The sequence below is a fragment of the Episyrphus balteatus genome, chromosome 2, assembly GCF_945859705.1.
Source record: "Episyrphus balteatus chromosome 2, idEpiBalt1.1, whole genome shotgun sequence".
Classification (NCBI taxonomy): domain Eukaryota; kingdom Metazoa; phylum Arthropoda; class Insecta; order Diptera; family Syrphidae; genus Episyrphus; species Episyrphus balteatus.
The window spans coordinates 4,314,602-4,328,600 of NC_079135.1; the positions used below are offsets into that span (position 1 = coordinate 4,314,602).

The 13,999-nt window shown below is 29.2% G+C and overlaps 2 protein-coding genes across 2 annotated transcripts; one reads left to right on the forward strand and one right to left on the reverse strand.

Annotated features, from left to right (window-relative positions):
- Window positions 1-4,439: 4,439 nt before the first annotated feature.
- Window positions 4,440-9,196, reverse strand: LOC129912657 (uncharacterized). The gene is made up of 3 exons (XM_055991003.1): window positions 9,017-9,196; window positions 4,665-6,059; window positions 4,440-4,589 (listed from the first exon to the last, which is right to left on the reverse strand). The coding sequence occupies exons 1-3, from the start codon at window positions 9,194-9,196 to the stop codon at window positions 4,440-4,442; spliced, it is 1,725 nt and encodes a 574-aa protein (XP_055846978.1).
- Window positions 9,197-10,735: 1,539 nt separating this feature from the next.
- On the forward strand, window positions 10,736-13,103 carry LOC129912663 (uncharacterized). The gene is made up of 4 exons (XM_055991010.1): window positions 10,736-10,765; window positions 10,844-11,692; window positions 12,646-12,924; window positions 13,095-13,103. Exons 1-4 carry the CDS (start codon window positions 10,736-10,738, stop codon window positions 13,101-13,103), a joined length of 1,167 nt encoding a protein of 388 aa, XP_055846985.1.
- The last annotated feature ends 896 nt before the right edge of the window (window positions 13,104-13,999 follow it).

Consider the following 13,999-nt stretch of genomic DNA (forward strand, 5'->3'; position numbering starts at 1 on the left):
AGTTACGTGTTTTCATTTATATTTTTTTTAAGGTTTTAAACCATTATAAATTCCTATGATTCAAATTAAAGAACTTACAATAAAACTTTGAATAGTCTTCACCAATTAGTTTATAAATAAGATAGTAAATATAGTATGAGTTTGTGTTGATAATTTTGAAAATAAGACGTCGCACTGTTGTCCAAAATGACTTATCTCGTTGCAAAAATCATAACTTTTGAACGGATTGAGGTAGCGGTACAGTTTTTTTTTTTTAATTTGAAGGAAATTTCCAGGGCTGTTACACCAATGAATTTCAAAAAAATTGTTTTACAGGGTGTTTAGGAATCATCGGCCGAAAACCGATTTTCTTAAAAAAAAAATATTTAAATTAAAATTGGTATGCCATTTTGTAGAAATCACTAATTCACATCTAAAAAAAGTTCAGATTACACTTTTTCATGATATTACGATTATAGAGAATGCCAAAAAAGTTGGTCCCGGAAGTCCGTCTGTCTGTCTGTCTGTATAATTATCTACAGCCTAAACGGATGGACCGATTGACTTCAAATTTGGTATGTAGCATTTTTTGGATACCCTCCAGAGGGGTTTTTGGAATTAATTTTTTTGGGCCAAAAATAACGTTACTTGTCATACACCAATTTCAGTAAAGCTGTAATTGCTCAAAAACGGCTCCAACGATTTTGTTTAAAAAATTCAAATGTAAGTTTGAAAACAAGGTCTATCTTCTAATGAAAAAAATTTTTTTGGAAAATCATTATTAACGGTACCTGCCATAGAACGGTTTTTTTTTTAATCCGATATTCTCCGAAACGGCTTATTCGATTTCAACGAAACTTTTTGTGAAGAAGCACTTATATAACTCAAATATAAGCCAAAAATAAAATTTTGAAAAAAATAAATTTTGGATTTTTAAAAAAATTTTGAAATTTTTTTTTGAAAAATAAAATTTTCGAAAACGGGACATTGTATTTTTTTGAAATTTTGTTTTTAAATGTGGATTAGTGATTTCTACAAAATGGCATACCAATTTTAATTTAAACTTTTTTTTTAAAGAAAATCTGTTTTTGGCCGATGATTCCGAAACACCCTGTGAAATAATTTTATTGAAATTCATTGGTATAACAGCCCTAGAAATGTCCTTCAAATAAAAAAAAAAAAACTGTACCGCTACCTCAATCCGTTCAAAAGTTATGATTTTTGCAACGAGATAAGTCATTTTGGACAACCGTGCGTCGTAGCCCGTCAGATAAACTATCAGAAGAATAAATGTCGATATAAAAAAAAACTTTTATTCCTTAGAATTAGCTCTATCTGACTATTGAAAAATTGGCCCTTAGAGGAATATTTTTTTAAATTTTATTTCTACAAATGGCTTTTTTTTAGAACTTGTGAAAACAACCTTTTTTGCATGTTTGATTGTTATCTCAATTTTTTTTTTACGAATGTCTAACTTGGCCAACGCCTGAAACGAGCTGGAAAAGATTTATTCAGCCAAATGTTACCATTGAATGGACCTAAAGTTAATTCTAGTACTCCAGTATAGTATGAATACGATAATAAAAGCTGGTTTAAATTGGCAACCAACAACTTTGAATGTAAACTAATATTCCATTATGTTGAAAAATCGTTTTGGAATTCAATTTTTGGGCAAGTGTCTTTCAGCCAAGTCGGGATGTACAAAAAATTAAGCTGAAATGGAAAAAAATTAATCGTGAAATTTGTTTTGATTGAACGGTAGAGGGAGTCATTAGTAGGTTAAAACCAATTTTTCGGGAAAATCGAGCTTAAGCCAAAGCCAAAGCCACCATGTTGGATTGAAGGAAAAACAGTTTTAAGCGAATAACTCGGACATTTTTAATTTTTGTTAAAATGATTGTAGAAAATTTTATTTTCTATAACTTTTATCTTAATAAATTTTTCTATATGACCCATTCCCTCACTCAGCTTAAACGTTATACACGCTTTCAGTATAAATTTTAAGATCAACGCAATATGGGAGTGTTTTTATATATTTTTGAGGATGAGAAATCTAGCTGCAATGTTAGTTTTTGCAAATTCTTGAAATTTTATAAGCAAAAGGAACTCTCCCAAAATAGGTAAGTGTCGTTTTTAACAAATAATTGATATTATTATTGATGTCTAGCAAGAGAATAAAGTCTTTGAATTTTTCAAATCGGTTCATTTATGTTTGAGATATGACCAATTGCTTATAATAAAAGATACAAAGAGAGAGAGTTTTGGTTTCGTACCAAGAAAAAAATTTCAAGGTTTTAATCAAAACGATGATGAAGAATTCTAAAAAAAAGTCCATCGGTAGGTACATATTTTTACAGGTACATACGATTTTTATAAAATTTGTAAAGTTTTTTTTTATGTCTCACTAACATAGTTTACCTCCCATATAAAATGTTAAAGTTATTTCAATTTTCTCGAAATCGGCTCTAACGATTTTTTTTAACAAATTTTGCATAAAAAATAGCCTTAAATACAAAAAAAATTTGTCCTTCATGTCAGCTCTTCCCCAATATCAATCGAATTTCTTTTAAAATTTATATAGGGACAGTTTTTGTGTCTTAATTGTTAACTAGTATAAATGAAAGTGATTTGAACTGCAAGAACAAGTATACGTGTGACCCAGTCGTGCATTTTATTTTACTTTTTTCGTTGTGAATTGTAAAGAAATAGCTTCATCTAACAAAGCCAGATTGGAATTTGCTCCAAGGATAATTTTAACTTCTATAAATCTTTTCCAGCTAAATTCAAACGCTGTTAAAAAAAGATAAGACAGCCAAAGTACAGTTGCCGAAAAAATATTTTGGCAACTCTACTCCTTTATTTATTAACTCATTCATTTAAATGTAAAAACGGATAAGATTAGGAAATTTTTTGACAAATACACCTTACTTAAACTATGTTGTTCAGAATTCATCAAGGATGATATGTATCTTGGAAAACAAAATTATCTTAACAAAAAAAAAAAAAATATGATCTGCATAAACTGAAGGAAAAACAGTTTTAAGCGAATAACTCGGACATTTTTAATTTTTGAAAAAATTGATATATCTAAAATTTGTAGACTTTCCATAATTTTTATCTTAATAAATTTTTCTATATGACCAATACTTTTCGAGTTAATTTGAAAAAAAAAAACTATTCCCTTACTCAGCTTAAACGTTATATACCTACTCGCTTTGAGTATAAATTTTAAGATCAACGCAATATGGGAGTGTTTTTATATATTTTTGAGAATGAGAAATCTAGCTGCAATGTTAGTTTTTGCAAATTCTTGAAATTTTATAATCAAAAGGAACTATCTCAAAATCGGTAAGTGTCATTTTTAACAAAATGAGTAAATATTATAATTGATGTCTAGCAAGAGAATAAAGTCTTTGAATTTTTCAAATCGGTTCATTATTGTTTGAGATATGACCAATTGCTTATAAAAGAAACAAAGAGAGAGAGAGAGAGTTTTGGTTTCGTACCAAAAAAAACATTTTCAAGGTTTTAATCAAAACGATGATAAAGAACTCTAAAAAAAAGTCCATCGGTACATATTTTTACAGGTACATACGATTTTTATAAAATTTGTAAAGTTTATTTTATGTTTCACTAACATAGTGTACCTCCCATATAAAATGTTAAAGTTATTTCAATTTTCTCGAAAACGGCTCTAACGATTTTTTTTTTACAAATTTTGCATAAAAAAGTGATTTGAACTGCAAGAACAAGTATACGTGTGACCCAGTCGTGCATTTTATTTTACTTTTTTCGTTGTGAAATGTAAAATAAAAATAATTTTAATAATTTTTTATTATTTTTGTTATTTTTTTCTTCGTTATTGTAAAGAAATAGCTTCATCTAACAAAGCCAGATTGGAATTTGCTCCAAAGATAATTTTAACTTCTATAAATCTTTTCCAGCTAAATTCAAACGCTGTTAAAAAAAGATAAGACAGCCAAAGTACAGTTGCCGAAAAAATATTTTGGCAACTCTACTCCTTTATTTATTAACTCATTCATTTAAATGTAAAAACGGATAAGATTAGGAAATTTTTTGACAAATACACCTTACTTAAACTATGTTGTTAAGAATTCATGAAGGATGATATGTATCTTGGAAAACAAAATTATCTTAAAAAAAAAAAAATATGATCTGCATAAACTTCCCGACTCATTCGGTAAATTTTCATGTTTTTCGAGAGACAAACAATAACAAAAACTTAGATACACTTTTGGATGGCTTTTTTCTCATGTTTTTTTCGACTTGCTAAGTTTGAAGCATTTCTAAAAATAAAAGAAACTTTTTTCTCAGAATTTTAATCAAAGTTGAGACTTTCGATAAAAAATAATACAGCAAAAAAATAATGGTAGTTTAAAATTTATTTATTTTAAATTTGATTATATATAACAATTATTCAACACACAGACAAAAATCATTTACATTTTCCTTAATTTGTACACAGCACATTCAATTACAAAAATTAACACCGAAAATATCAATCCAATGGCCAAAAACCACCAAACAAATTTCAAATGATGTATTGTCAATGGTTTTTCTAAATGTTCAACATCATCCATATTCTTCTTCTTCAAATTTTTTCCTGATATAATTTGATATATCACATCTGCATCCCACTTCTGAATTAAACCAGTTTGTCTCACCTCAATAATGAAATCATTTAAAATTTCCTTAAATGGTGAATTAAATGTCATTAAAAAACCAACATGATAACTATTAATAGCTTCTCGTGCTCTACGAAATAAATTCTTTCCAAATAATGATTGATAATTTAGAAGATATTGTAATCGATCAGCATCAATGACATAGGAGTAACTTGTATTTTCCATTGAAATACATTGATTGATATATTCCAAAGTATCAGTTGGAACAGCAATTTTGTCAAAATTTCTTGGATAAAAGTCATTTTTGATTCTTTTCCATTCAAATTCGGAAATCATTACAGGAATTTTGTTATCAACCAGGTCTTGAATTGTATCGTATTGTTTTATTTTAATGTAAGCTGTTAGAAATGATTGAAAATGAACTTCATATAATCTTTGTAAAACAAATGCTAGAACAAGAATTTGAAAATGAAGGCGATAGTTCGATGATATTGATCTGCCTGATGAAGAACTCAGCAATGTTAAATAAACTTCACTAAAACTTCTCCAAATATTTAATCTTGAAGTTGTCAAGTAGTTCAAAATTATTTTCGAAACTGTGATAAAAATGAGAGTGAACAAAATACAGATCCAAACAGCTGTTTGAAATGGCCTCGCGAAGTAATCAAAAGGGTCCAAATATCCATTTGATGGAACCATTATTACACTTTCTTCAATTGTAATTGGATAACTGATGTCAAGGTTCTCCTGACGAAAAAATGCATTCATGCTAATATCGATGTAGTTGTTAAGGGTTGCATTGATAATAACATCAAAAAAGAACTCATTCGTTTGGTTGGAAAGGACTTCCTCAAATGTTGCATTATGCCGGTTTAGAAACTCCACAAATATTTGACCATTTCGACCTCCAATACGATCTTTACCACTTTTTTGTCGATACCAAAAAGTTCTGGGAATATCGGTAAAAATTAGTGTTCGAAATGCAAAACCATTAAGATCTTTAAAAGCATCTATAAGGTCACCATCAGCATTGTCAGAAATTTCTCGAACAGGATTTTCAGCAAAAGGAAGGTATGCATAAGATGATTTATTCCCAACAACTCCAAAGATCCTTGTAAACTTTTGCTCAGCAAAGTAGGAAAAGTACTCAGTCAAACTATGTAAGGTATTGGTAGATATTATAACGAATTTCCGAACTTGAAGGTCTTTGAAGAAATTTGTCAGCTGCTGTTTCGAACGTTTGTAGTCTTCATCAGGTACTTGGTAAACAATAACAACATTAATGCTTTGCCTTAATCTTTCTTTGAAATCAGCATCAAAAGTCAATATTGGTATTGATAAACCCGTTTTCAAGAATTCCGTCACAAATTCAGCATCAATTCCAATGAAACACAGTGTCGCTGAATCACTTCTTAAATGAACTCTAGCTATTAACTGTTGAAGTTTAATGTTATAAGCGTGAACTGTTGTTATAAGTATAAGGATTGTGATGGTTCCGAGTTTAAACATTTTTTTCAGTATTCCAAATTGAAATGTTAAAGAAGACTGAAGACCATTTTAGGGCAGAAAAGGTAGCAGATTTTGATTTGCACGCGATTACATAATGTAGTAATTTATTGATTTTTTTTAAGTGAAATTTACCATTTACAAAGCTTTAACTTAAATTGAATTTGTGTATAATTAAAATTACAAAAATAACTTAACAGTAAGTAAAATGCCAAATTACAAGAAAAAACTTTACATCATTTTGTGTGCCTTAGATTGCAATTAAGTGATAATAATTGTTTGCTTATTTTTTACGTCACATTTATTGACCTTGAAATATCAATTCGAAGAAGAATCATTAAAAAAACTTTTTTGCGGCATACAAATCAATCGTAAAAAATTTCGAAAACTATATTTTACAAAAAATCTTCGTCAATTCCGATGAAATACACCGTCGCTGAAACACTACGTTCCTGAACCCTTTCAATTAATTTCAGGAGTTCCATATTATTACTTTGAGGAGGAATTTTCGTCACAAGTGATAGAAATATAATAAACCTGAATATAAGCATTTTTGTGTATTGACCGAGTGGAAAAGAAAAATCGGACTAATTTGTTTATTGTGGTGAAATATTTCATTATTAAAGTGGTTTCAAACACCAGTGACTTATTGATTTTAAAAATGCGCTTGGTAATTTGTATGAATTACTACTCTACAAATAGTATTTTAGATTTCTTTTTTGTGTTTGATTTTTATTAAATGACGTCGTGGACATAAAGTTAATATCATTCATTTTGCCTTTTTTGTATCAAACAATATCAAGAATTTTTCAAAAATACATTCTAATACAAAAACCACTGTTGAAACTGCCAATCCAACTATTAAATAGGTCCATGCAAATTGCAACTGATGTAATGTCAGTGGAACATGAGCTTCTTCATAAACAGAATCTTTATAAATTGTTGATCCAAAACCATCTGAAGTAAACCAGTTTGTCTTATTAGAATGATGAAATTGTTCAAAATTTCCTTGAATGGAGATTGTGGTGGCAACAAATATCCAAAAGATTGACTGCCAATAGATTCTCGAGCTATACGAAATAAGCTCTTTCTATACAAAGATTGAAAAGCAATGTAAAATCGACCTCTGTCTTCAATTACCACATATGCGAATTTCGTTTTTCGCATGGTTGTGAATTCGGAAGTTAGTGTCAAAAAATCGACTGGATAAATTATTCCATTCAAACCTTCTAGATAAGACTTATATTTTATACTTTCCCATTGATAAGTTGAAGTTGTTTTATTTTGATGTAAACTGTTAGAAATGATTGAAAATAAGCTCTAAATAAGTTTCCAATTATTATGAAGGAAAACAAAAAGACCAGCAAGTAAAAACGATAGTTTGAAGTTATTGGTTTTTTCGTTGGCAGGTTTAACAAACTTAGGAAGATATCACTGAAACTAGACCAAATGACAGTCTTTGATGTTATAATTTTGTCAGAACTCATGCGAAGAAAGAAATCCATTAAAGGGCACCATTACAACAAATTCTTCAATTTTTTATATAGGAAAAAGGTTCTACATAGTACAGGATAATTTGCAATAGATTTAACAAAAAACCTAGGCGTGTAGGTTGCACTCAGTCAAGAAAAAAATCGTATAGTTTTAGGCGGGGAGGGGCAAAAAGATTGCAATTTTTTATATAGGAAAAAGCTATATAAAAAATTGCAAACTTTTTGAAGTTTTTTTCCTACAGATAGAAAACGGTCTGTCAAATCAACAAACCGTTAATGTAATAAATGAAGGTAATGAAAAGATCTACAACTTTTACTTCAAATTAATTTTTAAAAAAGCTCAAATAAAAGAGATATGACGAAAATAAGAAAATCACCCTTTGACTTGCTTCAAAAAAACCACCCTAACTCTTAAACCGAAGGTTTAGTCGAAAAAACTTATTTAACATATTCTATTGGAAAACATTTTTCTGCTAGGTCCAATAATACGCGAGTTATGTGAAAAAGTAAAATAAATAAATTTTCAGAAAAACTGTTTGGGTTTGGCCGCACTCAAAATGTCTGCCATGGGTATTTTTGTCATCAGGGAGTCCACCGCTACAGGATGCGATTAATTTTAGGTGGTTACCCCAAAGTCTAAAAACGCCAAAAAAAACGCATTTTCGGGACAGTCTGCCGGGGGTTTGGCCCCACTTTAAATGTCTGCCATTGGTATATTTGTTATCAGTGAGTATGTGGCGTTGGTTATCAATAAATTTTAAGTGGTTACCCTCACTAAATCGATTTTCAGAAAAATGGTACTTTTGATGCGCTTTTTCTCGACAACGCCCCAAATAAATGCAGGCAGACTAAGGTATTCGTCATCACCATGACCCACGCTACCTCTGACATTCATATGAATCGGTTACCTCTCACGCAAGAAATCTGCTCCTGGCTCTTAGACTATAAAGTGAAGACCTTTTTGTGGCAAATACGAGGTCATACTTATGTCAATGTTGTTGCTTAAAATAGCATTAAAATATGAGATAGATCTTTGAGAATATTTTTCTTTAAAGTTGGATTATGTCTTTTTAAAAACTGTTCAATTATTTGACCATACTTTCCTGCAATACATTCTTGTCCTTTTTTATTTGGATATAAAAAAGTTCTTGGTATGTCATTTTGAATAATAGTTCGTAAGGAAAAACCATTAAGATTCTTCAAGGCATCTGGAAGGCTATTTTTACTTTTAACAAGTTCTTGAATTTGATCGTCAGCGAAGGGCATGTATGCATACGATGACGTGTTAGCAAATATTCCAAAAATTCTTGTAAACTTATTTTCAGCAAAAAAGGAAAAGTATTTAACTAAATTGTTTATGGTTTTGGCTAAAACTATGACGAACTTTCTTACTGGAGTGCTTTCGATGAGATTCAGCAGGGCTGTCGAATAACTTTTCACTTCTTCGGGAACTTTAAGTACAATTATAATATTATTTATCTGTCGAAATCCTTTAGTGAAATCAGAATCAAAAGTTGATACTGGTATGAAAACATTAGATTTTAAGAAATCAATTCCAATAAGATAAACCATTGCTGAATTACTTTCAGCCTACATTTTTTTTAATTATCTGCCGATTCTTAATACGTTGATAGATAGGTTCATTGTGTTTCATTATTACTTTACAGTTTATTATTAATACAAAGTTTTCTCTAATGCAGAATTTTTTTTGTTAATTTTTCTCTGTCCGCTATTACAGAATCTAGAGAAAACAAATTAATATTCAAAAGAAATTCAATGCATTATTTCGATGGACTGTCTGTGTTAGAATTACACTTTTCATCACATTGAAAAAAACCACCAATTTGGCAATTTTTTATTAAAAAAAAGTATACAAAAACAAAATCAATGTTTAAAAAAAAAGTTTTTAAAAAAATCATATTTTAAGAATCCAGGGCATATAAAAAAAATTCGTACCGGACAAATAGTTTTTTTTTCTTATTTATTTATCGGTTTAAATTTAACTTCTTTAAAAATTTCCCCTACCTTTAAATTCATTTTGTCAAAGGCCTATCCCTTGCATAGATTTAAAAAAAATGGTTCTTTAGTTAGTATTGATTTTTTTTTTAGAATTTCCCAACATTTTTGTCATTCTTTTAACAAATTTATCCAACGAAAAAAAAACTTTCTACGACTTTACCGTTAAGTAAATAAATTTTGTTTAATTATGTTACTTTACCCCTGTTTTGATTGAATTTTTAGTAATCCTTTTTCAGTGTTCAAGTTAAGGATATTACTATCCAATAAGCTATAGAAGATTTTGTATTAAGTTGGACTTGGCTTCATATGACATGGCCTTTAAGATTAAATTGCAATCTATACCCCACTGGTTAACAAGAAGACGTTATCACGTAAAAAAATATTTAATCTTAGAAACCCCTATAGAAAATCTATTTTTAAAAACTCCCTTACATTTCCTGTGCAATTGTTGAGATATCTATAAGATCATTGGACGTTTAAAACAAAAAATTAATTTCACATTAACATTTTTTTTTTCTAGAATACTTTTAGTTAAGTTATTTTAGAAAACTGCCCCTCCCTCATTATCAGATCAAAATAGACCCTGTATATTTTAGAAACTTTGATAGATTTCCGATTTGATTTAAGTCAACACGCGATTATGCCATTTAAATTATTTATTTAATTTTTAAATTTCTTCAATAATTGTAGACACACTTTAAAAATCAATAAGTCACCAGTATTTGAAACCACTTTAATAATGAAATATATCACGTTTAAAAAATCACAATAAACCTTTTAGTCCTATTTTTCAATTCTACCAGTTGGACACAAACAAAAATGTTTATATTCAAGTGCTTTATATTTTTATCACTTGCAATAAATATAACTGCTGAAAATCAAAATAAATTAATTGAAAAAGTTCATGAAAGAAGTGATTCAGCGACAGTATATTTCATTGGAATTGGCGAAGATTTTTTATTAGATTTTAAAAAAGCTGATTTGTTGATACCGATATCAATTTTTAACGCTGATTTCTCAGAAGTATTGAAGAGGACTAACAATATTCTCATCGTTTTCCAAGTGCCGAAAGACGACCGAAACAGTTCGAAAATGCTGAAAAATCTTTCCAAATGCATTCGAGTTAGAAAATTTGTCATAATTTTAGCCAAGACTCTTGACAGCCTGATTCAATATTTTTCCTTATTTTTTGAATTAAAGTTCACAAGAATTTTTGGAATCGTGAGGAATAAGTCATCTTATGCATACTTTCCTTACGCTGATAATCCAGTTCAACAACTTGTCGAAAATACCAATGGTAATCTTCCAAACGCCTTAAAAGATCTAAATGGTTATGCCTTTCGAACAACTATTCAAACAGATATGCCTCGAACATTCTTGTATTCTGACAAAAATGGAAATAAACAAATTGGAGGCAGAGCTGGTCAAATATTTCTTCAATTCTTGCAACGACACAATGCAACTTTCAAAGAAATATCGTTCAACAATTCAAATGAACACTTTATGGTATTTGTTATCAATGCAACTATTGAACACCAAATCGATATAAGCATGAATACAAATTTCAAACTAAACAATCTTGATATCAGTTATCCAATTACAATTCAGCAGAATCTTATAGTGGTACCTCGAAATGGTTATTTGGATCCATTTCATTACTTTGAAAGACCATTTCAAGGGAAAGTATGGATATTAATTGGACTTACTGTTTTATATTTGACAATTTCTAAAATTTGTCTCAACTATTGGACAAATTCAGAATTAGAAATTTGGACAAGTTTCAGTGACATTTATTTAACATTGTTAAATTCTGTTTCAGAAAGAACAATAACTTCGAACTATCGTTTTCACTTACAAGTTCTTATTTTTGCATTCTTCTTACAACGACTTTATGGAGTTCACTTTCAATCATTTCTAACAGTTTTCATCAAAGTTAAACAATTCGAAACAATTCAAGATTTGGCTGATAACAAGGTTCCTGTTTTGATTCCACAATTTGGATGGGAAGAAATGAAGACAAATCATCATTATCCCAAAGGATTTGATAGGGTAAAAGCGGGTGATATGGCGCGGCGGGTGAGATGGCGCACTTTAAATATCTTTTACATTTATTGCTCTAAAAATGTACGAAAAATATTTTTAGGTTTCTTTAAATATTTTAAATCGAAGTAGCCAGTAATCGTTTCTTTACCTGTGATACAAAAAATAAAAAAAAATTTCAAAGCAAATCATGTGATGATTTTTTTCGAATTTTTTTTTCGCCCTTTTTTTTTGTTCCGATATTTTGTGAGTCGTTGGGATCTTAGATGCCCTTGATACACCAATACATACAAGAAAGTATAAGTTATGCATTGCGTGTGAAATCTGAGCTCTAGTTCTATCTGCTTTTTATGGGTGCTTACGAATATAAGTTATGCGCAAAAAGGTGAGATGGTGCAGTTTTTTGCGGGTGAAATGGCGCATTCCCTACTAGAATTTTTTAATTGAGTATAGTTTTAGCATGTGCCATATCACCCTCAAAATATTTTTTTAAGTAATTCAGCCAAGTTCAAATTTTATAAAAAAGACGACTAGTTGCTATCTATTATACAGCATGCATTGGTGCTTGACTCCTTCACATCGTTCAACCATTTTTGCAATGAATTTGGCAATAGAAACCTAAAACAAACTCATGCGCCATCTCACCCACCCTATAGGGGGAGATGGTTTTTTTTAAACTTTTTTTCTATATTAATTTAAAAATATAAATTTAAAATATAAAATTCTGTAAAACAAACGATACGTTGGATATTGAATATAGAACATTTTTGCATTGTTAGAAATATGAAATGTGGTTTACTTTGAAAAATATGACAAAAACAAAAAAGGTATGCCATCTCACCCGCTTTTACCCTAATATTGTTGCTCCAATTGATACAAAGCAGTTTATTTATCAAATGAAATCACAAAATATTAGTTTTGCGTACGTTATGGAAGGTGATCGATTTGAATTTTTCTTTCAGAAGAATTTATTTCGCAAGAGTCAAGAAGTTCTTTTTATAAGTCATATCGGATATATGATGGCATTTAATTCACCATTTAAGGAAATTTTAGATGATTTTATAATTGGAATAAAAGAAACTGGTTTAATTCAGAAGTGGGATGCAGATGTTATTTATCAAGCGAAGCAAACAAATTGGATTGGATTGAATTGGAAGACAAATGATGTAGAGGAGACTTCTAATGAAGGTTCTAATAAGCCATTGACAATAAAGCATTTGAAATCAGCTTGGGACATTTTGGCAATTGGATTGATGTTTTCAATTTTAATTTTTATAATTGAATGTGTTTTTTATAAGTTAAGAAAAAAATAAATATTGACTTTTATCTGTGTCTGTGTGTGTCTTGAATAATTTAAAATATAACAATGACTTTTAAGTTTTTTTTTTTCTTATCATGTTTTAATCTTCAGATTAAATAAGTTTCAAGAGCTTTCACCAATCCAAGGTCAAAAAAGTGTTTTTTTCTGTAAAACAGTAAAACAGGTTGTGTGCTTTTGTTGAAAAAAAATTGTCTTAAAATTATTGAGTTGTCAACTTTCTTCCAAAAAAATTTATAAGAAAATAAATCTTATTAGTAACGTACTTAAGATAAAGTTTAAGACCTTACATATTATATATATATTAGGGTGGGTCAAAAAAATCGTATTAGTATTAGTATCCAAACCAATGCTCACTGATTTCAATAGTTTTCTTATGACCCGTATGCATTGCGATTTGGATACTAATATCTTCTAAACGGTTAAAGCAATCAATTTGATGCAAAGGAATTTTTTGTAGAACGTTTAAGCCCCTACAAGAATATATCTTGCTAAATTGAAAATAATAAATTTTCAGTGAACTGGAAAATTTTTAAAAATATAAAATGTTTTTATAATTTTTTTTAACTTTGACCTCGAATATCTTTAGAATGGTTAGATTAATGAAAAAAGTTAATAAAACCTTTTTTGTGGAGCAATCAATTTCCAACAAGAATATGTCTTGCGCGTTTGATTATTATAATTTTTCAATTTGTTACAAAATTAAGAACAAAAAACGAATTTTAAAGATTTTCTCGATTTTTGGACCTCAAATATCTATTCAACGGTTAGATAAACGAAAAAAGTGTATTAGGCCTTTTTTGTAGAGCGTTCAATTTCCTACAAGAATATGAAAAGAAATTTGGTAAAAAGTCAATTAATAAAAAAAATATTTTTTTTTAGTAGAAGCTTGATGTAAAAATGGAAAATTGCAAATCGGAGGACCTTCCCATTAATATAAAGAGCTCATATTTGGTGTGTATATTCTAGAGGTGTCTAGCAATCGATTTTTCGGAGTA